The sequence below is a fragment of the Bombina bombina genome, chromosome 5, assembly GCF_027579735.1.
Source record: "Bombina bombina isolate aBomBom1 chromosome 5, aBomBom1.pri, whole genome shotgun sequence".
NCBI lineage: Eukaryota > Metazoa > Chordata > Amphibia > Anura > Bombinatoridae > Bombina > Bombina bombina.
Genome location: NC_069503.1, coordinates 443,705,283 through 443,730,617, shown reverse-complemented (window position 1 = coordinate 443,730,617; position 25,335 = coordinate 443,705,283). Strand labels below are relative to the sequence as shown.

Here is a 25,335-nt window from a genome sequence, read left to right as displayed (position 1 = left end):
ACCCCCCTCCCCCACCCACTAAAAACCAAGCCCACATTAATATCCTAAAAAATGCTAACTTATTTAAAAAATAACAAAAAACAAAGCACTACTGGGAGCTTGTCAATGACAAGAGGTCTATATGTGCCAGGGACAATCACAATATTGTCCTATGAACTAATTAAATTTACACTTCAGATTGAATTAGGAAATATCGGTAGATTTGAAGGGCCTTCTGTTTCTTATCTGGCCCCTATTTAAGAAACCAAAGTCAAATCAAGTGCATCTGCAAGATGAGCTGGCAGAAGAAAGGATTGTGCAATCTCAGCCCCAATCATGCAAGAGCAGGGGGTGTCAATCATTCTGGTCAGATTAGTCCAGGGTGATTTTAATCCACCACTTCAGAGGTGGTTGGGAGGTTAGGAAGTGGTGGTCTCATGACTGCAGGCTTGCATGAGAGAGCCTGTGTGGCAAGACATCTGAAGATCCATCCACAGCATGATAAATAGAGCTCTTTCACTTTAGGGAAGTAAATATCACTCTTTTATAAGAATCTGAAAAGCTGACCTAACATAATCTGCAAAGAAATAATCAGCAATGTGGTCAATAATACTACCATTAAAGTTGGTTTTGTAAATATGAACTCCCTTTCCAGGCTTCCATTTCAGAATTTAACATTATGGAACATTCCACTGCACGTGCACAGATTCAGATTGCATGTTTTGTCTAGATCAGTGTTTCTCAACCGTGGTACTCAAGTACCCCTAACAGGCCAGATTTTCATTATAGCTGAACTAGAGCACAGGTGATAGAATCAGCTGATGGGTGAGAGTAGTTAGTAACCATGGTTACTGATCTGCTGATTATTTCACCTGTGGTCTAGTTCAGCTATAATAAAACTCTGTCCTGTCCTCAGGCCTCCAAAACAGGACAGATTTTGAGAATATCTGAACTAGAGCACAGGTGAAATAATCATCTGATTAGTAACCATTGTTATTTTACCTGTTCTTACCAAAGGTAATCCTGAAAATCTGGCCTGTTAGGGAGGCCTGAGGAGAGATTTGAGAACAGGTGGTCTAGATAAGAGTTGCCACTGGCACTCTGTGTATGCACATGCACAAATCCACGTGCAATCAGTTTACAGATGTGGCAACTATGTTTTCTTTATTAGAAAATATTTCAAACACACCATTTATTTCTTTAATGCTGATTTAATTCAATTCAATATAACTCTTTAAATGAACACCGTTGATCTGGTAAGCACCACCACAAGAGCAGTTATTTTTCAGCTCTCCTTATGTAGACAAGCTCATCAGTTCATTTAACACCATGAAATAAGTAACCCACCTGCTCGGAAGTGTATGCTACTAGCCGACTTATAATTTCTGCTTCTGTTAACTCAGGATTTTCTGCCAGAATCCGTCGAGTAACCTTTGTCCTTGCAGCAAGGAGAGCCATTAAGGTTGCTTCACTGGCTGTGCCCTGGTAACAAAAAAATGGAATTAAGTATTAGAAAAAATAAGTACACACAACTTTGTCCTAAATAATTAGGATGATAAGTAATTAGGGTTATAAAAGTCAAAATTAAACTTTCAAGATTCAGATTAAGTATGTAATTTGAAGAGACTTTTAATTTACTTCTGTTATCAAATTTAAAGGGGAAGTCTGCTCCAAAATTATTATTGTTTAAAAAGATAGATAATCCCTTTATTACCAATTCCCCAGTTTTGTATAACCAACACTATTATATAACTACACTTTTAACCTTTGTGCTTACCTTGTATCTAAGCCTCTGCACACTGCCCCCTTATTTCAGTTCTTTTGACTTACATGCATTTTAGCCAATCAGTTCTGACTCATAAATAATTCCATAATAACTGTCAAAAAGGACTTCCGGTGGGCGGGCGCAGCGAGCGGCAGCAACAGAGAGGAGCTCCGACTTTTCAGCTCCCTCCCTAGTCTCTGTCACAGTGCAATTGCCCCGAAAAGCTGAAATTCCTTAGCAGGAGGCAAAGGACCCTGTTCGGACACCACACAGCAAGGAGCCCGCACAACCGGCTCCCCCATTGACAAGCCCAGGAGAGTAGTAGAGGTGGCCTGGCGCGCAGACACGGCAGAGGTGTAGGAGCAGAGCACCTGGTGTAGACCCTGAGGGGGAGACTGCTAGGAGGGAAGCAGCGCCAGTACAGTAAGCATAAGGAGAGAGTGGCGGACAGTAGAAGGTACACGGGGTAGGGCAGCAGAAGCCCGCTGTGTCTTATAGAGCGGCCGCCATCTTAGCAATAAAGCTATCCAGATTACAAATGGAGCGGGTTGGACACGGTGCACAATACACCCTAAACTCAAGGTAACATAAAGTCACATGAACTGTTGATACTTAAATAGCACAAGGTGGATTTCAAAGCCTTCACACAGGCACTTGATTGAGTGGCCTAGCCACAGAGCTCTCTGTGCAACAGAAAGGAAACAGAGTGACACAGGGAGAAATATAACACGAGTGGACTGCACAACCCCTGGCAATCACGTAAAACAAACTCTGCAGTGGTAGATACATAGCACATCAAGGGAAAAGTGAGAAGTTTATCACAAAAGGGTCTCACAAGGGACATTACCTTGCAGATAATTAAGTGGGGAATACAGTGAAGTGGTCCTACGGCAAGCATAGGCCCAACACGTGTAGGATCACTAAAGCAGAGGTTGCTGAGATTTTAAACAGTGAATCAGGATGCAGCATCATGGATAAGTAACCGAAGTTCCACATGAACTCATCCCCCCATAAAGACCCCCTCAGTCTCATCATAATCTTTCATAATCTCTCAAGTTAGCACACACCACAGCTAAGACGCTACTTCAGATAAACATTTCTCTAAAAAGGGCTCTGCATGCAAAGATACTATATCCCATACACAAAGAGTACGGGCACAATGTCTGGCAAACAGAGGCAGCAGGAGAGGCAAAACAAGCATCAGGCAGAGGTACATCAGCCGGTAGGCACTATAATAAAAGACACAGATACTACGCAACAGGACACCCACCCTATTGTATCACAGCTCTCAGCGCTCTTCCTTCCAAAAATCTATCAACTCCAAACTGGTTTGGATGCCCTGACCTCTGACTTCAAGGCTTTCTCCACCAGGCTAACAACAGTGGAGCACAAAGTGGCGGAGAATGAAACGCTGGCAAGGGAATCTTCTACGAATATAGCACAGCTGCAGAGGCAAAACAAGCTATTGCAAGAGAAAATGGATGACCTAGAAAACAGGTCCAGAAGAAATAATATAAGGGTAGTGGGACTACCTGAATCGGTTCCAAGTGCCTCCCTGATGGACTTTGCTGAAAGAACACTGCCTAACTTGTTAGGGGTAGCATCGAGCAGTATCCCATGTGCAGCGGAGAGGGCACACAGGGTATCTAAATTACAAAGACAAGATGTTGATTTTGAGAGCATACAGACAGATGCCCGAACTGCTGCATGAGGATGCAAAGTTGCATCTTTTCCAAGATTATTCAAAGCGGCGCAGAGAATTTACCCCGTACTGCAAAGATCTCTGGGAAAAAGGAGAAAACAAAAACCTGATGTATCCAGCTCGTCTCAAGCTGCAAACTCTGCAGGTCCCAAAGTATTTGATTCTACAAAACAACTTCAGATCTATCTACAGCGAAGAAGTCTTAGGGAAGAGAAGCGGGGGGAAGCAGATCGCATTGAAGAAGCGGCAGATTGAAGTTGGTAGGCATTGCAAGAAAGATAAACTGTTCTGGGCACCTGATTAGGTGTGAACAATATATAAAGACTGAGGACTGAATACTAATCTACTAAAGGCCGTATATTATGGCCGCAATGTCCTTTTGAAAGGGGGGGTGGGGACAAGATGTTTAGTTTTGTTCAAAGTTGCACTGTTAAAAAAACTGTTAAAACAATTACACTATTGTTGTTTGTAGGTTTTGTAGCATCTGTTTTTCCTTATCTCACATCCCTTTGTATCTGCAGACATTGAGTGAGCAGATCCTTGGGACCTCAGTTACATTGTTCTAAATAACGTGTATTTGTATTTCAGAGTTGCACTAACATCTGTACTTTGATCTGTAGTCCTGTTACTTAGGAAAGGCCCCGAGGTGCTGAACTGTAAGTAAACTACCGCAGATAAGGGACTCGCAGCACAACATAAACTCTCAGGGAAGGACCATGGGGGACACACAAAAGCAGGGATATGGGGACGAGAATTATTTCATGGAACGTGGTGGGTCACGTCGCCTAGTAAGAGGAAGACCATATTGAGACATCTAAGGGCCCAGCGCGCAGACATAGCCATATTGCAGGAGACGCATCTGAAACCCACAGAGCATCAGAAATTTAAACAAGGTTGGGTAGGGGAAGTGGTGTACACAGACTATGAAACTACCAGGGCTAGGGGCGTGGCAATACTGTTTTTTAAAGAGCTAGACAACAAGATACTAAGAACCCTAATAGACCCGGAGGGTAGATATATCATCCTCAAGTTAGAGCTTGAGGGGAGCCTGGTGACTCTTGGGGGGGTGTATGGCCCGCACACACATAAAAAAGATTTTTGGAGTGACCTCACTACAAAACTCCTCAATTTTGCTGACCCGCCGCTGATACTGATTTTTTTCTTCTATCCAACACTTTGAGCTCTAGAGTTACCGAAACCAAGATAGATGCCTCCACAATATCAGATCATGCACCAATAAGTCTCAAACTGACGCTAGGGACGACTCGAAGGTCAGCCAATCATTGGACTTTTCCTAGGTACCTATATCATGATATAAACCTTAGGGGACACTTGGTTGGGGAATGGGCAGCATACAGAACTTTAAATCAGCAACACATTGCAGATCCTGTACTGTTTTGGGAAGCGGTTAAAGCTGCCATAAAAGGAAAAAAGAAAAAGAAAGCAAGGGAAGAGTTAGCACTGAGACAGCTTCTAAATACCAGAAACAAGTATTTGAGGCAGCCTACAGAAGAGCATAAGCAAAAATACAAAGAGAGCAAAGCCCAACGGGACATAATGCTCACACAAGATTCGGCTAGGGACACGCAGGCAGCGCACACAAGGCATTACAGACATGGGAACAAAACGGGGAAACTGCTAGCAAGATTAACTAAGTTAGCCAAGGGCACTAGGAACATAACAGCCATAGTGGATAAGGGCACACACTATACAGATGGTAAAAACATAAGGAGAATATTCAAAGAGTATTACACACAGCTGTACAAAGGGGAGGATGTAGACGAGGTGGCAAAGGAAATATTCTGGAGAGATTTAAAGCTTCCCACATTAACTGATGACCAGTTGCGCGATATAAATGCACCTATAACCATTACAGAAATTGTTCAAACAATCGGGGATATGCCAATTGACAAAGCCCCTGGCCCGGATGGTCTGCCAAGTGAATTTTATAAAATGATAAAACAGAAGTAGCCGACACTCTCTTTATATTATACAACAGAATAATGGCGGGAATAGCTAACATGACGCCGAGATTTACAGAGGCAAATATAAGCTTAATCCCAAAGCCAGGTAGAGATCCATTCTTCCCTGCAACTTATAGACCCATATCCCTTATGAATTCAGACTACAAATTATTTACTAAAATTCTTGCAACCAGATTGGAAAATGTACTACCCCGTTTGGTACATAGAGATCAGACAGGATTTGTAAAGAATAGAAATGCGGTCACAAATATCAGAACGTTACAGTATATATTGACACATTACTGGAATCAGAGAGATCTTATGAAGGAGGAGGGCACTCCCAGTGCATGTGCTCTACTGGTAGATGCAGAGAAAGCTTTCGATAAAGTACTTTGGGATCACCTATTCATAACAGTTCACAATTTCGGGATCAAAGCCAATTTTGCACAAACAATACAAACACTTTACACATCCCCACAAGCTGCGATCCTAGTGAATGGAACTCCATCCCAAACCTTCCCACTGGAGAGGAGCACAAGGCAGGGCTGCCCACTCTCCTCTCTCCTGTTTGACCTGGCCCTGGAGTCCCTGGCTGTTACAGTTAGGAAAGAGACAGAGGGTCTTAGAGTAGGGAATAAAGTAATACACCTTTCCTTGTGTGCTGATGACATGGTACTGTACTAACAAGATCTGGTCTCCAATATTCCTAAAGTCATAGTGTGTGGCTAACAACGCTGCAGCACATGCCCAATCTAAATTATGGCTTCAGGATAGTGAAGGGACATTTTAAATATCTAGGTATTAGACTAAATGTAGACCCCAAGGTCTGGTATGAGACAAACCATCTACCACTTAAAGTGAAAGTAAATCCTAGTGTTATACAAACGCTAGGATTTACTATTGAAACAAATAAAGGGGACTTTCATTCATGAAGTATAAGATACTTAATGTAGAAAGCACCTTTATTTGATTCAATCGATCACTGTGTTTACCTTGTATAGCAGCCCACGGCAAAAACATTTTTGGCTAAGAGGTGATGTTTTCACCTCTTAGCCAATAGCCGTGCGTTAAATCCGGCTCCCATGGGCGCCAAGCCGGCTTTACCACACAGCTATTGGCTAAGAGATGAAAACGTCACCTCTTAGCATAATTTTTTTTTTGCCGTGGGCTGCTGTACAAGGTAAACACAGCGATCGATTAAATCAAATAAAGGAGTTTTCTACATGAAGTATCATATACTTCATGAATAAAAGTCCCCTTTATTTGTTTCAATAGTAAATCCTAGCGTTTGTAAAACGTTAGGATTTACTTTCACTTTAAGAAACAAGTGCAGGACCTCATAACACCTCGGGTAGAGTTAGCTTAATAAAGATGATATTGTTCCCAAAACTTTTATATATACTCCAAATGGTACCCTATGTCTTAAGCAAATTGGATTTTAGGTATTGGAATGCATTGTTTTTCTCTTTCATATGGGCAAATAAGAAGCATAGGATAAAACGTGCACTATCCCAGACTTGGAGCAGCAGGCGGTAGAACCAAGGTCATTAGCAATGCTCCCACACTTGAGCGCCGTTGAGGCGGACAAATATTTATCCAAACACCCGTTGCTCCAGCAGCCGGCCTATGCCTGGAGAAAAATTTGTGGCAGGCTACAGATGTGCATGAAGTCACTAGGTATATGCCGCTGCAGGGGAATCCAAACTTCATCCCAGGCTTCACTACACAGGCATTCAGGGATTGGAAAGAAAAGGGAATAGACACGGTGTCCAAGTTAATGGATGATAGTGGTAGGAAGGTAAAAAATTCTGCACAGATAAAAACACAATACAACTTGTCACAGACCCAACACTTTGCATACTTGCAGGCAAAACACTACGTGACAAGCTTACTGCATTCGAAGCAATATCTGGAAGACGGTAGTCTTAACCGGATGCTTAACACATATGTAAAAGGGAGTAAATCAATCTCCCCGATTTACAAAACGCTAATGGAGCTCAATAATGTAGCCACACTATATCACATAGGGGAAAGGTGGACATGCATTCTAGGGGTGGAGGTGACCTCCACTATGATACAACGAAGTATAGTAAGGGTAAGGAGAGCCTCGCTGTCAGCCAATATCAGAGAGTCACATGCCAAAATACTAGGAACGGCTTATGTAATGCCAAAAACATATAGAACGTGGGATCCTAATCATGAAGGGAAAAGCCCAAAATGCTAATATCCAACAGCAGATCTTGTGCACATGCTGTGGTCCTGCCCTAGACTGTACAAATTCTGGGGAATGTTGATTAGGTGGGTGAACACCTTGCTTAGAAAAATGGTAACCATCACTGTACAGGGAGTGGTTTTCTTGGATATTCCAGAACTAACGGCACAAAACTCATTGTTGGTACACAACATCATACTCCTGGCTAGGAATAGCATACTAGAAAATTGTCTGAATGACAGGGCCCCAACACTCGCGCAGCTCAGACAGCAAATTTCTAGACAAACATTACACGAACAAATGGACACTCAGGCGGACATCCAGGGATGCACCAAAGAGTTCATGAAAAAATGGGAGCCATACATCCTAACCCTGTCAGAGGCGCAGCGGTCTCAGATCGTCTACCCAATAAGGAAGTCAGAATATATACTCAATGCTCAACTGAGGGGAGAGTGGCAAATAGATTTTAATAGGTAGACTATAGAGAGGAAGAAACACATTTACTGCACCATCAGCACAGGTTAGTTGGCACCCTGGGGCATGGAGTGTATTTTCTCCCTGTCAGTGATATTGGAAACCGCAGGTGTCAGATCAGTGTTGCTCTATTCAGTTATCTTGGGTTATGTTGTAATACACCCTGTGTACTGCATTGTACTGTATTTTATTTTCTGTTAATTGGTTTGTTTCTTTATGTATAAGGAAAAAAAAAAAAGGATATGCATACTCGATGTACTTCCGTTGGATTTTGTCAACTAAAAGACCTGGTCTGGCAGCAATGTAACAAGGATACCAAGAGACTTTTAGTATATTACACTGTTAGCGAATGTACTCTGTATCATTGATGTTAAGCTGTTTGTATATGCAATGTCCTACAAAAATACACTGAGATAAGAGGCGGACTTTAATGGCTTAGAAATTAGCATATGAACCTACCTAGGTTTAGCTTTAAACAAAGAATACCAAGAGAAGAAAGCAAATTTGATGATAAAAATAAATTGGAAAGTTGTTTTAAATTACATGACCTATCTGAATCATGAAAGTTTAATTTTGACTAGACTATCCCTTTAATGTGTTCTCTTTGTTGAAAATCATACCTAGGTAGGCTCAGGAGCAGCAGTACAGTACTGGGAGCTAGCTGCTGATTGGTGGCAACACACATATTCCTCTTGTCATTGGCTCACCGGTTCCCCTAGACCCCAGTAATGTTTTGTTGCTCATTTAACTCATTAGGATATTCTTTTTATGAGCTTTTATGGTTAAACAAAATGTAATTCCTTTGTAAATACTAAAAAACAAATATGAAACAGATCCAAAATGTTTACTCTTAAAGGGACCCTACAAAACTGCATATGCATTACACTTTGAAGTACAACCCAGGGTAATTACATCACATACTCTAACAACCCAAATCAGTCAGTACTAAGAGGTCCTTCAAAGACAAAATCTAGCTGTTTTTCTTGATATGCAGGATTCTGTATGTCAAGGAGATAAACATACATTACATTATAAAAGATTTGCATCATTTCTCTCTGTAACGGTGAGTTTTTGATCATCAGTGTTATTGCATTGTATTTTTATTATGCATTTGTCATTTATACAATTCTACTGCATTTAATGGTATTTTAATCAAATATAAAGATAAAAACCTCTGAGACATTTGAATTGTAGACTGAATGTTCCCCTTGACATAGGTTTCCCTTGACAATAGTTTCTACTAAACCTGCTAAAATCCTCACATAACAGACTACTATGGGAGTGCGCTAAAAAACTCTTGTTAGCTATTGCTCTGAAGCTGCGCTGAGGTTAAATAGTGGAGTTCTTCACTTACTTTTAAACTATGGTTTTCTATTGAAATATGTATTTAATGTATGCATTGTTTTAAATGTATGCAGTCATACATATATACATACAACTAATTCAAAGACAAGTGCAGTCACTAACTTGAGAGAGGTGGCAGTGAAATTTAAAAATGCCTTTTATGTTTTAACTATAATGTTCAATAAAGGCTAAAGTACCCATACTATTGAGAAACTGAGCCGCGCCCACCTACGCGTTTCATGCGTAAAGAATTTCCTCAGGAAATTGGAACTTATCGAATACTCGCAATGACACTCAGAGGAAATTGGTGAGTGAGACTTGTTTGATACATATTATTTGTAGCATGCCACAAGTGTTTGTTTCCAATGTGATACACAGTACCCCATAAAGACTGTATAAACATACTAACACAGAGAAAATGCACAGAGAAAAGTGTCAAGTTCTATATTGTTAGTGTTATTTCTTCTTGTTTCAGAAGCTACCTTTTCGCATTTAGTGGTAGCCTATTTCATCTATTGTGAATTATACATACACCTACACATATACTAACACCATATATATATATATATATATATATATATATATATATATATATATATATATACAGTATACAGGGAGTGCAGAATTATTAGGCAAGTTGTATTTTTGAGGATTAATTTTATTATTGAACAACAACCATGTTCTCAATGAACCCAAAAAACTCATTAATATCAAAGCTGAATATTTTTGGAAGTAGTTTTTAGTTTGTTTTTAGTTTTAGCTATTTTAGGGGGATATCTGTGTGTGCAGGTGACTATTACTGTGCATAATTATTAGGCAACTTAACAAAAAACAAATATATACCCATTTCAATTATTTATTTTTACCAGTGAAACCAATATAACATCTCAACATTCACAAATATACATTTCTGACATTCAAAAACAAAACAAAAACAAATCAGTGACCAATATAGCCACCTTTCTTTGCAAGGACACTCAAAAGCCTGCCATCCATGGATTCTGTCAGTGTTTTGATCTGTTCACCATCAACATTACGTGCAGCAGCAACCACAGCCTCCCAGACACTGTTCAGAGAGGTGTACTGTTTTCCCTCCTTGTAAATCTCACATTTGATGATGGACCACAGGTTCTCAATGGGGTTCAGATCAGGTGAACAAGGAGGCCATGTCATTAGATTTTCTTCTTTTATACCCTTTCTTGCCAGCCACGCTGTGGAGTACTTGGACGCGTGTGATGGAGCATTGTCCTGCATGAAAATCATGTTTTTCTTGAAGGATGCAGACTTCTTCCTGTACCACTGCTTGAAGAAGGTGTCTTCCAGAAACTGGCAGTAGGACTGGGAGTTGAGCTTGACTCCATCCTCAACCCGAAAAGGCCCCACAAGCTCATCTTTGATGATACCAGCCCAAACCAGTACTCCACCTCCACCTTGCTGGCGTCTGAGTCGGACTGGAGCTCTCTGCCCTTTACCAATCCAGCCACGGGCCCATCCATCTGGCCCATCAAGACTCACTCTCATTTCATCAGTCCATAAAACCTTAGAAAAATCAGTCTTGAGATATTTCTTGGCCCAGTCTTGACGTTTCAGCTTGTGTCTCTTGTTCAGTGGTGGTCGTCTTTCAGCCTTTCTTACCTTGGCCATGTCTCTGAGTATTGCACACCTTGTGCTTTTGGGCACTCCAGTGATGTTGCAGCTCTGAAATATGGCCAAACTGGTGGCAAGTGGCATCTTGGCAGCTGCACGCTTGACTTTTCTCAGTTCATGGGCAGTTATTTTGCGCCTTGGTTTTTCCACACGCTTCTTGCGACCCTGTTGACTATTTTGAATGAAACGCTTGATTGTTCGATGATCACGCTTCAGAAGCTTTGCAATTTTAAGAGTGCTGCATCCCTCTGCAAGATATCTCACTATTTTTGACTTTTCTGAGCCTGTCAAGTCCTTCTTTTGACCCATTTTGCCAAAGGAAAATAAGTTGCCTAATAATTATGCACACCTGATATAGGGTGTTGATGTCATTAGACCACACCCCTTCTCATTACAGAGATGCACATCACCTAATATGCTTAATTGGTAGTAGGCTTTCGAGTCTATGCAGCTTGGAGTAAGACAACATGCATAAAGAGGATGATGTGGTCAAAATACTCATTTGCCTAATAATTCTGCACTCCCTGTATATGTATATACAGTGGGACCTCGGTTTACGAATTTAATTCGTTCTCCGGGACGTTTCGTATTGCGAAAAATTCGTAAACCGAAACACGGTTTCCCATAGGAATGCATTGAAAACCAATTAATGCGTTCCGGAGGTGAGAGAAAAAGTCAAATAAAGTCTACAAAACCTGCTGCAAAAGGCTCCAATGGCTCCAAAAGGCTCCAAAATCTGCTGCAAATGGCTCCAATGGCTCCAAAAGGCTCCACAACTTGCTGCAAATGGCTCCAAAGGGCTCAACAACTTGCTGCAAATGGCTCCAAAAGGCTCAACAACTTGCTGCAAATGGCTCCAAAACCTCTCCAACTGCTACCCACACTTCAGTATGCAGGGGCAAACCGGGACACTTGTTTCGTATTGCGAAAAAAATTCGTAAACCGAGGGGCAAACCGGTACATTTGTTTCGTATTGCGAAAAAAATTCGTAAACCGAGACAATTTTTTTCAAGATTTTGAATTCGTAAACAGAAATTTCATATACCGGGTCGTTCTTAAACCGAGGTCCCACTGTATATATATATATATATATATATATATATATATATATATATATATATATATATATATATTTCTATTCATTTACAAATACAAACACATAGACAATATACCTTTGAGCTCTTCCCATTTCACCTGATCATATACCATATCCCTTTAAATCACTGTTAAACATTTTTTTCACTAGTAAACCTTGATTTTACATTTAATAAATATTAATATAAGTTAAATACTTTATTTGAATATATTTTACATGTTTTTGTTTTGCACATTTTTAAAGCACTACATTTTCCAGCGCTATTTTGTGTTGCGCTCAAGCTCAACACATAACTCATCACTTATAATAAGAACAGTAATAGCCCTTCTTGCACAATCCATTCAAAGTTTAGGGTAGGCAAAAAAAAAATGTCAGCCATGTTACAATTCTCTAATAAACCTCTATTTACCATCCACTTGTAATGCAAGATTCTGAGAGCAAGGTCAAAGAAAGGATAACACACACTGCACTATCAATTGCACTCTACTTATCTACCCATAATGTTTAAATATATGCAGTAAAAAATCTGCAATATACTTTCATTATTTATTTTGTCCTTTTTTTCTGTAATTTCATTCTTTAAATTGTGAGCTTTTCAATTCCTGTTAAACGTGGAAGTGCAGACTCTAGACATAAAGGGACATTCCAGTCAAAATTGCAACCCATATGGATGCATTTCAGTTTTGGTTAGAAGATTTTTTGTAATATACATGTATTAGCAAAAATGCTGCTATTAAAAGCTATAGCTATTACAATAGTGTATTTAAGTATGCACAGTGCACCAGCATTTTAAAAAGAGCACTTTTTCAGAGAGCCTAAAATGCTTGTACCATCTGGTAATAACTCAATCTGTTAATTGCTGACATGTCACAAGCCCCACTGGCGCTCAGAGCAGCTGCAGTATTTAAAATACTGGTGCAGTGAGAATATCTAGCTATGATTCACATGCACATGCAGAGAAAATGTTAAGTCTAAAAAGGTAAGAAGCATTTTTGCCAATACATGTATATTGCAAATATATTAATAATTAAAGATGTAATTAAAGGGACCGTCTACCTTCATAATAAAGTGATCTATTTCATTAGTTTGCCCCTTATTAAATTGTCCTACCTGTTTGTCAGCATGCTGCCCACAATGGTTTCCGTTATATTTAAAATCGATTCACGCAGTTTTAGATTTGCAAATGGCTTCTTTATTCACAGGACATTTTTTTTTTTTTTAAATTTCGTGCACGTGAATGTTGATGACGTCACCGCGTTGTGCGTCTAGTTACTGCACATGATCAAAGTCGACTGGAAGAGCTGGGGACTACTCTTCTGTTTAAATGTTTCGGATTACTGTATGCAGTGACTTCACTGGCTGCATAATGCGCATGTGCACAATACCGGGAACGCTATATTCGCTTTTTTTGCGATTTCATGGGAGACACAGGGTTGTGTATTGAAGTGAGGCATGGATGATGTCAAAGTAGGCAGAGTTTAGAGGCCATTTTCAAATCTAAAACGGTGTGAATCTTTTGAAAATAAAACTGAGACCGTTTTGTGCAGCATGATGACAACCAGGTAGGACAACTTAATAAGGGGCAAACTAACAAAATAGATCACATTATTATGAAGGTAGACTATCCCTTTAATCTATGTGCATGTAAATTTGATCCTTTTAATGTCCCTTTAACACCGCTATATTCCACACAGCCATTGGTTGCACACTCTAGTGACTCACAACTGTCCATAATTGGCCTCAGCAGAGAAGGAAACAAGTTACAACATTTACAATTATTCTTCAATATTTAAACAACTTATTTATTGTATGCATATTATTTGCACGCAATGTTTTTCTTTGAATACCTCATTCTATCTAGCATTTGTTTAAGGCTAGCTTACAAGTGTAGTGTAATCAATAGTGCGTTATCTTGCACGTGGTCCCGCACTAAGAGTAGCGCACAATCTCGTTTTATAAGCTGATGGGAAAAATGTTAACCAAAGAATCTTAACATGGCTGACAATTTTTTTTAGACTGCAGTATACTTTTAATTGAGAGAGTGGGGAGCATATTACAAGTGTTGAGTTAAAGAGGTCCATTTATCATTGTGCGGACGGGCATGATCCACTATAGCGTATCATGTCCGCCGCACATTGATATGAACTGCTGGTGCAATGATAAATGCCAACAGCATAAGCTGTCGGCATTTATCATTGCACCAGCAGTTCTTGTGAACTGCTGGTGCAATACCGCCCCCTGCAGATTCGCGGCCGATCGGCCACTATCAGGGAGTGTCAATCAACCCGATCATATTGGATCGGGTTGATTTCTATCCGCCGCCTCAGAGCAGGCGGACAGGTTATGGAGCAGCGGTCTTTAGACTGCTGCTTCATAACTTGTGTTTCTGGCGAGCCCACACGGGTCATCAAACTACGTTCGGAGCTTGATAAATAGACCCCATCGTGTTGTGCTTGAGTGCAATACAAAATACCACTGACAAATGCGGTACACAAAACATGTGATCTACGCATTAATGGATGAAAGTTTACATAACAAAACACTTGTATATTTTTTGTTATTGTGTGTGGTGTGTGTATATAAAATAAAAGCACTATTGATTTAACTCAAGCAAATGCACAATATTTTTACACTCCACTTTTCATTAGAAAATAGTGGGATTATTAATAAGCTGTAATTATATGTAGAAAAAAGTGCATTGTATTTTCATTACTTATTTGGCCCATTTTCCAGTAATTTAATACTGAAAATGTTGGTCCTTTTAATTCCAGCAAGAATTGGAAACAAACTCTGCTAGCCTAATACTAAACAGGCACTAGTCATTTATTTCTATCTGTCCCTTATCGGCCTCAGGAGAGGCAATAAGATAAGGGAAACTTTGATAAGGGAAACTTTGGTTTCAACATTGTAGCCCACATGACATTACATATTACACTAAAATATTATAGGAAAGTCAAAATTAAACTTGCTTGATTCAGATAGATTATGTAATTTTAAAAACAGTTATAATTTCTCTTCTAGTTTCAAATGTGCTTCGTTCTCTTGGTATCCCTTGTTGAAAAAGAAAATGCACATATCCTGCACGAGTTGGAGCTAGCTGCTTATTCGTGCCTGCACACATTTGTCTCTTGTGATTCTCTAGCTAGATGTGTTCATCTAGCTGCCATGCTGTTCCTTCAGCAAAGGATAACAAGAATGAATGAAGCAAATTTGATAATAGAAGTCAACTGGAAAGTTGTTTAAAATGTTATGTTTTATCCAAATAATGAAAGAAAATGTGGGGGTTTCTTGTCCCCATAACATCCAAAATAGAAAAATGTTACATCTGCTTTCAACAATGATTGCTAGAAAGCTAACAGCCATCATTTGTTTAGAATAGACGCATACAACCAACATTATTTGTTTTAAAGGGATAGTAAATGGTTTAGGAGCTTTTGCAATCTTTAAAAACTGAACTATTTACTTTTATTATCAAACTTGCTTCATTCTAGGTAGGCTCATTGCAGCTCCAGAGTGTGCACTTGTCTTTAGCACTCTATGGTATACATAGTAGTAAATATAAATATATATATATATATATATATATATATATATATATATATATATTTATAATAGTAAAAACTTACATAAACAAAAATGCCTAGCCATCTAATCTTACTGTCAACATGGTCATTGTTCTGAATATAATTATTTGATCAACGAGTCAATTACATTATGAATTCATATTTATGTTGTAATATTTTATATCTTATAGAACAAGTCAATATTAGTAAACATTGTAAAAAAAATCAAATCAAAGGAAACTTTAATAAATGAGTGAACAACTAATTTTAATTCCCCATCTATTTGCACATATATTAACATAAATATTGGAAAACGGTCCATGTAAACTATCAGTCCAAAAAACAAACAAATAAATAAATAATAAAGGCCAGAGGTCCTAACTGCTTTAATAAATGCATGAGGAAAAGTTACAGGTGGTTGCTATGGCAAACCATGTATTGCAGATGGTAACGCAGTATCTCAGGCCTGTGTTCATATCCACAAGTGCTTTCTTTCATCTCTCTGCTTCAATTCAAGTGCCGACTCAGACACAGCAGCTGATAATGATGCCTCAGAAAGATCCAGGCATCTGAATAAAATTACAGGCCAATTTGCGCAGGGAGCGTTTTACTAACTGTGCAATTACAGATTTTCCAGCTGAAATGGTCATAGCCTTCTCCGCATATAAATCATTTGTTTTTGCTCTATGGAAGAGCAAAGGCAAGGGGAAAACAATCAATAAAACGAAATGTTTTATAATAGACAACATCGCTTTGAAATTTGCTCTTCTAAATATCAAAGATTTTAGTGTCATACAAAATGATATATAATCAGCACCTCTGCTACCAGTTGTGATGTTTGTTTTTAAGGGGTGAACACACTCATTTATTTTTTCTTATTTTTCCTTTTTTTCAAGAAGATATATTTCTATGAAATATTTTCCAAGAATCATGGGTACTTAAAAGAAGAACTTGCTGTTATATATATAACATTATATGCTATCATATTCAGGTCAGGAAAACCCACAGTTTTCAGATGTAAAAGGAGATTAAACATTACGGCTAGATTACAAATGGATTGCTGAATATGTAACTAGGTGAGTAAGTAGAGCACTGGAGATGGTGATTCCAAACACCTCACTTAGAAAAAAAGTCCTTCTAATTTTTTATATAGAAAATAAAAATTATTTGGGTGTAGTGAGGGCGCTAACAAGAGCTTAAGGAATTATAATCCTATTAAATTAAATTAACTTATCTAAATGACAGATTTGCTTCAAAGGTAAAGGCAGTGAAAAAAATATATCTTTTACAGGTGATAGTGTGGATGATCAGTGATATTAGAGATGTGCGTTTCAATCTTATATAAATGATTTTAAAGTGCAACGTGCTGAGTACTCTGAATTCCTAATATAAAACAACCTAGATATTTATATTAATCAGAGAGATGTGCAATGAATATTATCTTAGTCTTTAAATAATAAATTGTGTTTCTTTCAGTAGTATGAGGTATAGTTGGATATTTCAATCTAATAATCTTCCATATGAAAGTAAGTCTATATACAAAACATAATACAATCTCTTAGGGGTACAATGTAAAATATATTTATTACAATACAATTTGTTTCTAAAGGATATGTAGCTTAGGGGACGTCTCCCCAAAAATTAGTGGTTTCAAATAACTTGATTACTTTAATATAACATTTTCAACTTAAGCAACAATGTAACAGCTAAAATTAGCGTTTAAAATAAAAGCTTAGATACTTTTGTATAACAAAACTGTATCGCTGACAGATTATTTGTTTTAAAACGGAATAAAAGTTCTTTTCACAGTCCAATATTGTGCAATAAACAGTTTGGGTGTTTAAAAGTCTCTTTGTATAGAGAAATAATAAAAATCTTCGGTATGAGTTATCTTATCCTCTTGGATATTAAAAAACTTTAAAGTCTCTTTTTAACAGAAGGTTGTTTTAAATACCTTTTAGTATGAGTATCTTTATTTTCTTATGTGATCTGCTTGTCCTGTTTACTCACTTAATGCAGTTTTCTCTCTTCTTCTTGTTTGCTTACTCAAAAGCGGTTTGTGGTTTAGAGCCGCCACATGTTTATCGGCGTCTGACGTCACTCTTGGATCTTTTTTCGGCCGATTCCAGATAGATGAAAATCACTTGGCGATTCCGGTTTCTTTTGGATTCCTTTCTCAAAACCTTCCTGCTCTTAGTGCCTTGCACGCAGGGGATGTGTAGTATAGGTAGATGGGATTTGCAGTGTGCAAATAGATGCAGGTAGAAGATAACCCGGGTTATAAAGTCGTAGCGGTGGTATCAGGATGCAGGGTTTGCAGACCTTAGATACTTTTGGAAGTCACTTGAAGTCACAAGGGTCGACGCGTTTCGCTCTATACAGAGCTTTTTCAAGATACCTGTGACTTCTAAGTTCAGTCTTTTAAATGTGGTGCCTTAATCTGATTGGTTGGTTGTTGATTTAATTAAGGTGGACTTTTTTTCTGGTTACTCATACCTTAAGGTGGACTCAATTCAAGGAGATTTTATTATATAGGTTACGTAGTTGAAGAGATCACTCATACCACTCCAAGACACAGTATTTGGAAGACTCATATTTTATGTGTCTTTAAGAGGTTTATTACAGATAACTCATACTTTTAAAATATTTGTTAAAATCTATAGAGATATATGTTTCAAAAGTAAAGTTACATAAACCAAATGAAGTTAGAGCTTCATAATAAATATAAAGCTTTGATATAGTTTATTTTAAACTTTATTCGACCAGAGATATATTAGACTTATTAATCTTAATATAGAAACCAGTATGCATATATATCAGTGGATAAAAAGAAGTACATAATCTAACTAATGCACTATAATTCTTTAGTTAGATCAGGAACATTTATTATGGAAGTGGGGGGACGGAGGCAATATATGGAAACTATGTCCCATATAACCTTGTTTTTCATTCAAAGAGAAAGGGAGAAAGATCCAGTTCAGAATTTAAACCTTTTGGGAATAGTGTGTTATATTTATAAATAAGTTCTGCCTCCTTAATTAATAGTTTTTTCTCTATATTTCATCCTCTCCAGTGTTTATGCACTTTTTTTATTCCCCAATACAGTAGATCTTTATTATTTCCTTTATGGACTGTCTTAAAATGTTTATATAGATGCGTATCATCAATACCATTTTTTATGTTGTTTAAATGTTCTCTGATTCTATCTTTTACCATTCTTTTTGTTTCTCCTAAGTAGAAAAGATTGCAAGAACATTTTAAAATGTATATCACATTTTTGGTAGTGCATCTAATAATGTCCTTGATGATAAATGGTTTTTCTTCTTCGTTTATTTTTATATCTTTTTGTTTCTTACTCTGTCTGCAGGCCTTGCATGAATAGCAGGGGAAAAAACCTGCAATTGTTTTATTGTTTAGGTCTTTTTGTTTGAATTTTGTTGGCTTAGGGGGCTTAAACTCACTTGGAGCCAAAATATTTTTTAGATTTGTTGCTTTCCTAAATATAAATTTTGGAATATCAACAATTTTGTCTCCTAGTATGTCATCTTCTTTGATGAGATGCCAGTGTTTTTTCACTATTTTCATAATTATATTATGGTCTGCATGGTAATCTGTGATAAATGGTGTTTTGATTTTTTCATCAAAATCCTTTTGTTTTGTTTTATACATTAAGAGGGTGTCTCTATCTGTATTTTTTGCTCTTTCATTAGCTGTGTCAGTGATGTTCTTTTTGTATCCTCTTGAATGAAACTTTTCTGTTAATATTTCAGACTGTAGTTCGAAGTCTATGGATCTTGAGCAATTTTTCTTAATTCTTAAGTATTGGTCTACAGGGATGTTCTTTTTCCAAGTTTCTAAGTGACAGCTTTTAGAATGTATGTAATTATTTGAGTCAGTTTTTTTTAAAATGAGTTCTGGTTTCTATTGTTTCTTCTACAACCATTATTTCTAAATCTAAAAATGTAATTGAGTTTTTATTCCAATTAGAAGTGAATTTTAAGACTCTAGTATTATCATTCATATTTTTAGCCATCTTTATTAAATCCTGTTCAGTTCCATCCCAAATTATAAGCAGGTCGTCTATGTATCTTTTATAGAGCACAAGGTTCGCGCCATAGCTACCGTCTCTAAAAAAGTCATTTTCCCAAGATCCCATAAATAGATTGGCATAGCTAGGCGCGAACCTTGTGCCCATAGCCGTACCTTCCATTTGTAAATAAAAGGTTTTATTAAAGGAGAAGTAATTATTTTCGAGTATATATTTAATGCTTTTTAAAATAAATTTTCTGTGTTGGTCTGTCATATCTGAATCTAATTTTAAGAAAGAATCAGCTGCTTCAATACCTTTTGAGTGGTTAATTACTGTATACAACGAAGTGACGTCAAAAGTGGCTAAAATCATACTATCTTTCCATTTGATATTTTTAACAGTTTGAGAACTTGAGTTGAGTCTTTAAGATAAGAATTTAAATTTTTAACATGTGTTTGTAAATAAGTGTCAACGTATTTTGATAAGTTTGCTGATGGTGAGTCGATACCGGAGATAATAGGTCTACCGGGGGGGTTAACTAAACATTTATGGATTTTCGGCAGAAAATAAAAAATTGAAAAAAATTTTGGTGTTAGGAATTCTAATTCTTTACTATTGAGTATTCCTAATTTTTCGCCTTCTGATAATAGTTTGTTTAAGGTTCTATTAAATTTCTCTGTTGGATCTAGTTCTAGTTTTTTATAATTTTTTTCATCGTTTAGAAGTCTATGGGCTTCTTTCATATATTTTGTGGTGTCCATCAGGACAATCCCACCACCCTTATCTGCAGGCTTTATTGTAATTTCTTCATTATTTTGTAGTCCCTCCATTACTTTTTTTTCTTTTAAGCTCATATTATGTCTCTTTATCTTTGGTAAATTGTATTTCTGAATATCTTTACATACTAGTCTCTCAAACGTTTCTAGATAATTCCCCTTTACATGAGTTGGATTAAATTTTGATTTTACTTTTAAATTGGTATGTTTGATGCCATCATATTTTGAATGTAATTGTTTTTCTATTGGGTTTTTTAAAAAGAATCTTTTGAGGGTTAGATTTCTAACAAATTTTTTAATATGGATGTGAGTGTTAAATTTGTTCATCCGTATTGTGGGTGCGAATGATAGACCTAGACCCAGAACCTTTTCTTCTTCTTTTTTTAGGGGCATACTGCTTAAGTTAAAGATACCTTGAGGGGTTTTGTTTACTTCATTCTCTTTGTCTCGTTTGGGCTTCCCTCTTCCTCTCTTTCCTCTAAGCCTCTTTTCTTTCTTATGTGTTGGTCCCTTTCTTGTCTGGTTAGCTCTTTTGAGGTGCCCTCCTTTAGAGGGCTCCTCTCTAAAAAAAACTTTTTCATCATTTATTTGGTTAGTTTTTGTTGAATTCATATTTCTAAGGGGTTCAAATCGATTATGTATTGGCGTTTCCCAACTCTCTGCCTGTTTAAAACTGTTCCATCCATTGGTTCTCCTGGGATATTCCCAGTTATTACTTCTATTTGGATATTCCCTATATGTATTTTGCCTGAACATATTTTGATGTTCAGGATAAAAATGTTCTCTATTCTGATATCTTGGCACTCTTGGTCTGTCATATTGGAAATTTCTATTATGAAATCTATCTTGTTCATAGTGATTATTATAGTTATAGTAATTTCTTCTGTTTCCTTGTTCTTTTTAATTACTGTAGGTATAGTGATTTCTCCTGTTGTCTTGTTCATTTTCTCTATGTGGTTGTGGTGTTCTATTAAATTTATTTTGTGTTCTCAAACTGTTAAAAAATATCAAATGGAAAGATAGTATGATTTTAGCCACTTTTGACGTCACTTCGTTGTATACAGTAATTAACCACTCAAAAGGTATTGAAGCAGCTGATTCTTTCTTAAAATTAGATTCAGATATGACAGACCAACACAGAAAATTTATTTTAAAAAGCATTAAATATATACTCGAAAATAATTACTTCTCCTTTAATAAAACCTTTTATTTACAAACGGAAGGTACGGCTATGGGCACAAGGTTCGCGCCTAGCTATGCCAATCTATTTATGGGATCTTGGGAAAATGACTTTTTTAGAGACGGTAGCTATGGCGCGAACCTTGTGCTCTACAAAAGATACATAGACAACCTGCTTATAATTTGGGATGGAACTGAACAGGATTTAATAAAGATGGCTAAAAATATGAATGATAATACTAGAGGCTTAAAATTCACTTCTAATTGGAGTAAAATCTCAATTACATTTTTAGATTTAGAAATAATGGTTGTAGAAGAAACAATAGAAACCAGAACTCATTTTAAAAAAACTGACTCAAATAATTACATACATTCTAAAAGCTGTCACTTAGAAACTTGGAAAAAGAACATCCCTGTAGGCCAATACTTAAGAATTAAGAAAACTTGCTCAAGATCCATAGACTTCGAACTACAGTCTGAAATATTAACAGAAAAGTTTCATTCAAGAGGATACAAAAAGAACATCACTGACACAGCTAATGAAAGAGCAAAAAATACAGATAGAGACACCCTCTTAATGTATAAAACAAAACAAAAGGATTTTGATGAAAAAAATCAAAACACCATTTATCACAGATTACCATGCAGACCATAATATAATTAAGAAAATAGTGAAAAACACTGGCATCTCATCAAAGAAGATAACATACTAGGAGACAAAATTGTTGATATTCCAAAATTTATATTTAGGAAAGCAACCAATCTAAAAAATATTTTGGCTCCAAGTGAGTTTAAGCCCCCTAAGCCAACAAAATTCAAACAAAAAGACCTAAACAATAAAACAATTGCAGGTTTTTTTCCCTGCTATTCATGCAAGGCCTGCAAACAGAGTAAGAAACAAAAAGATATAATAATAAACGAAGAAGAAAAACCATTTATCATCAAGGACATTATTAGATGCACTACCAAAAATGTGATATACATTTTAAAATGTTCTTGCAATCTTTTCTACTTAGGAGAAACAAAAAGAATGGTAAAAGATAGAATCAGAGAACATTTAAACAACATAAAAAATGGTATTGATGATACGCATCTATATAAACATTTTAAGACAGTCCATAAAGGAAATAATAAAGATCTACTGTATTGGGGAATAAAAAAAGTGCATAAACACTGGAGAGGAGGAAATATAGAGAAAAAACTATTAATTAAGGAGGCAGAACGTATTTATAAATATAACACACTATTCCCAAAAGGTTTAAATTCTGAACTGGATCTTTCTCCCTTTCTCTTTGAATGAAAAACAAGGTTATATGGGACATAGTTTCCATATATTGCCTCCGTCCCCCCACTTCCATAATAAATGTTCCTGATCTAACTAAAGAATTATAGTGCATTAGTTAGATTATGTACTTCTTTTTATACACTGATATATATGCATACTGGTTTCTATATTAAGATTAATAAGTCTAATATATCTCTGGTCGAATAAAGTTTAAAATAAACTATATCAAAGCTTTATATTTATTATGAAGCTCTAACTTCATTTGGTTTATGTGACTTTACTTTTGAAACATATATCTCTATAGATTTTAACAAATATTTTAAAAGTATGAGTTATCTGTAATAAACCTCTCAAAGACACATAAAATATGAGTCTCCCAAATACTGTGTCTTGGAGTGGTATGAGTGATCTCTTCAACTACGTAACCTATATAATAAAATCTCCCTGAATTGAGTCCACCTTAAGGTATGAGTAACCAGAAAAAAAGTCCACCTTAATTAAATCAACAACCAACCAATCAGATTAAGGCACCACATTTAAAAGACTGAACTTAGAAGTCACAGGTATCTTGAAAAAGCTCTGTATAGAGCGAAACGCGTCGACCCTTGTGACTTCAAGTGACTTCCAAAAGTATCTAAGGTCTGCAAACCCTGCATCCTGATACCACCGCTACGACTTTATAACCCGGGTTATCTTCTACTTGCATCTATTTGCACACTGCAAATCCCATCTACCTATACTACACATCCCCTGCATGCAAGGCACTAAGAGCAGGAAGGTTTTGAGAAAGGAATCCAAAAGACCCGGAATCGCCAAGTGATTTTCATCTATCTGGAATCGGCCGAAAAAAGATCCAAGAGTGACGTCAGACGCTGATAAACATGTGGCGGCTCTAAACCACAAACCGCTTTTGAGTAAGCAAACAAGAAGAAGAGAGAAAACTGCATTAAGTGAGTAAACAGGACAAGTAGATCACATAAGAAAATAAAGGTACTCATACTAAAAGGTATTTAAAACAACCTTCTGTTAAAAAGAGACTTTAAAGTTTTTTAATATCCAAGAGGATAAGATAACTCATACCGAAGATTTTTATTATTTCTCTATACAAAGAGACTTTTAAACACCCAAACTGTTTATTGCACAATATTGGACTGTGAAAAGAACTTTTATTCCGTTTTAAAACAAATAATCTGTCAGCGATACAGTTTTGTTATACAAAAGTATCTAAGCTTTTATTTTAGACGCTAATTTTAGCTGTTACATTGTTGCTTAAGTTGAAAATGTTATATTAAAATAATCAAGTTATTTGAAACCACTAATTTTTGGGGAGACGTCCCCTAAGCTACAAATCCTTTAGAAACAAATTGTATTGTAATAAATATATTTTACATTGTACCCCTAAGAGATTGTATTATGTTTTGTATATAGACTTACTTTCATATGGAAGATTATTAGATTGAAATATCCAACTATACCTCATACTACTGAAAGAAACACAATTTATTATTTAAAGACTAAGATAATATTCATTGCACATCTCTCTGATTAATATAAATATCTAGGTTGTTTTATATTAGGAATTCAGAGTACTCAGCACGTTGCACTTTAAAATCATTTATATAAGATAGAAACGCACATCTCTAATATCACTGATCATCCACACTATCACCTGTAAAAGATATATTTTTTTCACTGCCTTTACCTTTGAAGCAAATCTGTCACTTAGATAAATTAATTGAATTTAATAGGATTATAATTCCTTAAGCTCTTGTTAGCGCCCTCACTACACCCAAATCATTTTTACAAATGGATTGCTAGTTTATAAATTTTACCGTTTACAGGGCGGTACATTACAAGTGGCTGGTTATTGCTACCGCGAGCTTGCAGTAGCAATTAGCGCTGGTTAATTTTTAAAAGTGCCCCAAAATAAAGATTTTTGTATTTTATTAAGAAAAATAGCTTTTTTTAAAAATAAAAAAACTACACAAAGCAGTTTTTAGGGGTTAAAGTTGACAGGTGTGGTGTTAGAAAAAGACGGCACTGAAAAGTGCAAAAGAATAAAAAGAGAAGGTATAGTATGTCACTGCTCCACTCCACCACACACAGCTTCTCATAGATGAGGAAGAATACTCACAATTTGAAATGCACTAAAATAAGTGCAATATAGGCAGACTGGGTGAATCATAGACCCCAGCTGACTCCCTCCTGTAAGCACAGCTTGCTCAGGAACAGAGATAAACTCCACTAGTATCAAATGGGTATATTAAATCACCAAACCAATATGATTCAGTGCAATAAACCATAAGGCACAGGGGATTT

General features: G+C 36.7%; 1 protein-coding gene across 3 annotated transcripts in view; it reads right to left on the bottom strand.

Annotated features, from left to right (window-relative positions):
• The window catches only part of DDC (dopa decarboxylase), a 222,497-nt gene that overhangs the window by 116,792 nt on the left and 80,370 nt on the right, over positions 1 to 25,335 (bottom strand). For all 3 annotated transcript variants that reach the window (XM_053714306.1, XM_053714307.1, XM_053714308.1), the window contains exon 5: positions 1,327 to 1,461. In XM_053714306.1, coding sequence (XP_053570281.1) covers positions 1,327 to 1,461 — 135 coding nt within the window. The remainder of the gene's footprint in view (positions 1 to 1,326; positions 1,462 to 25,335) is intronic.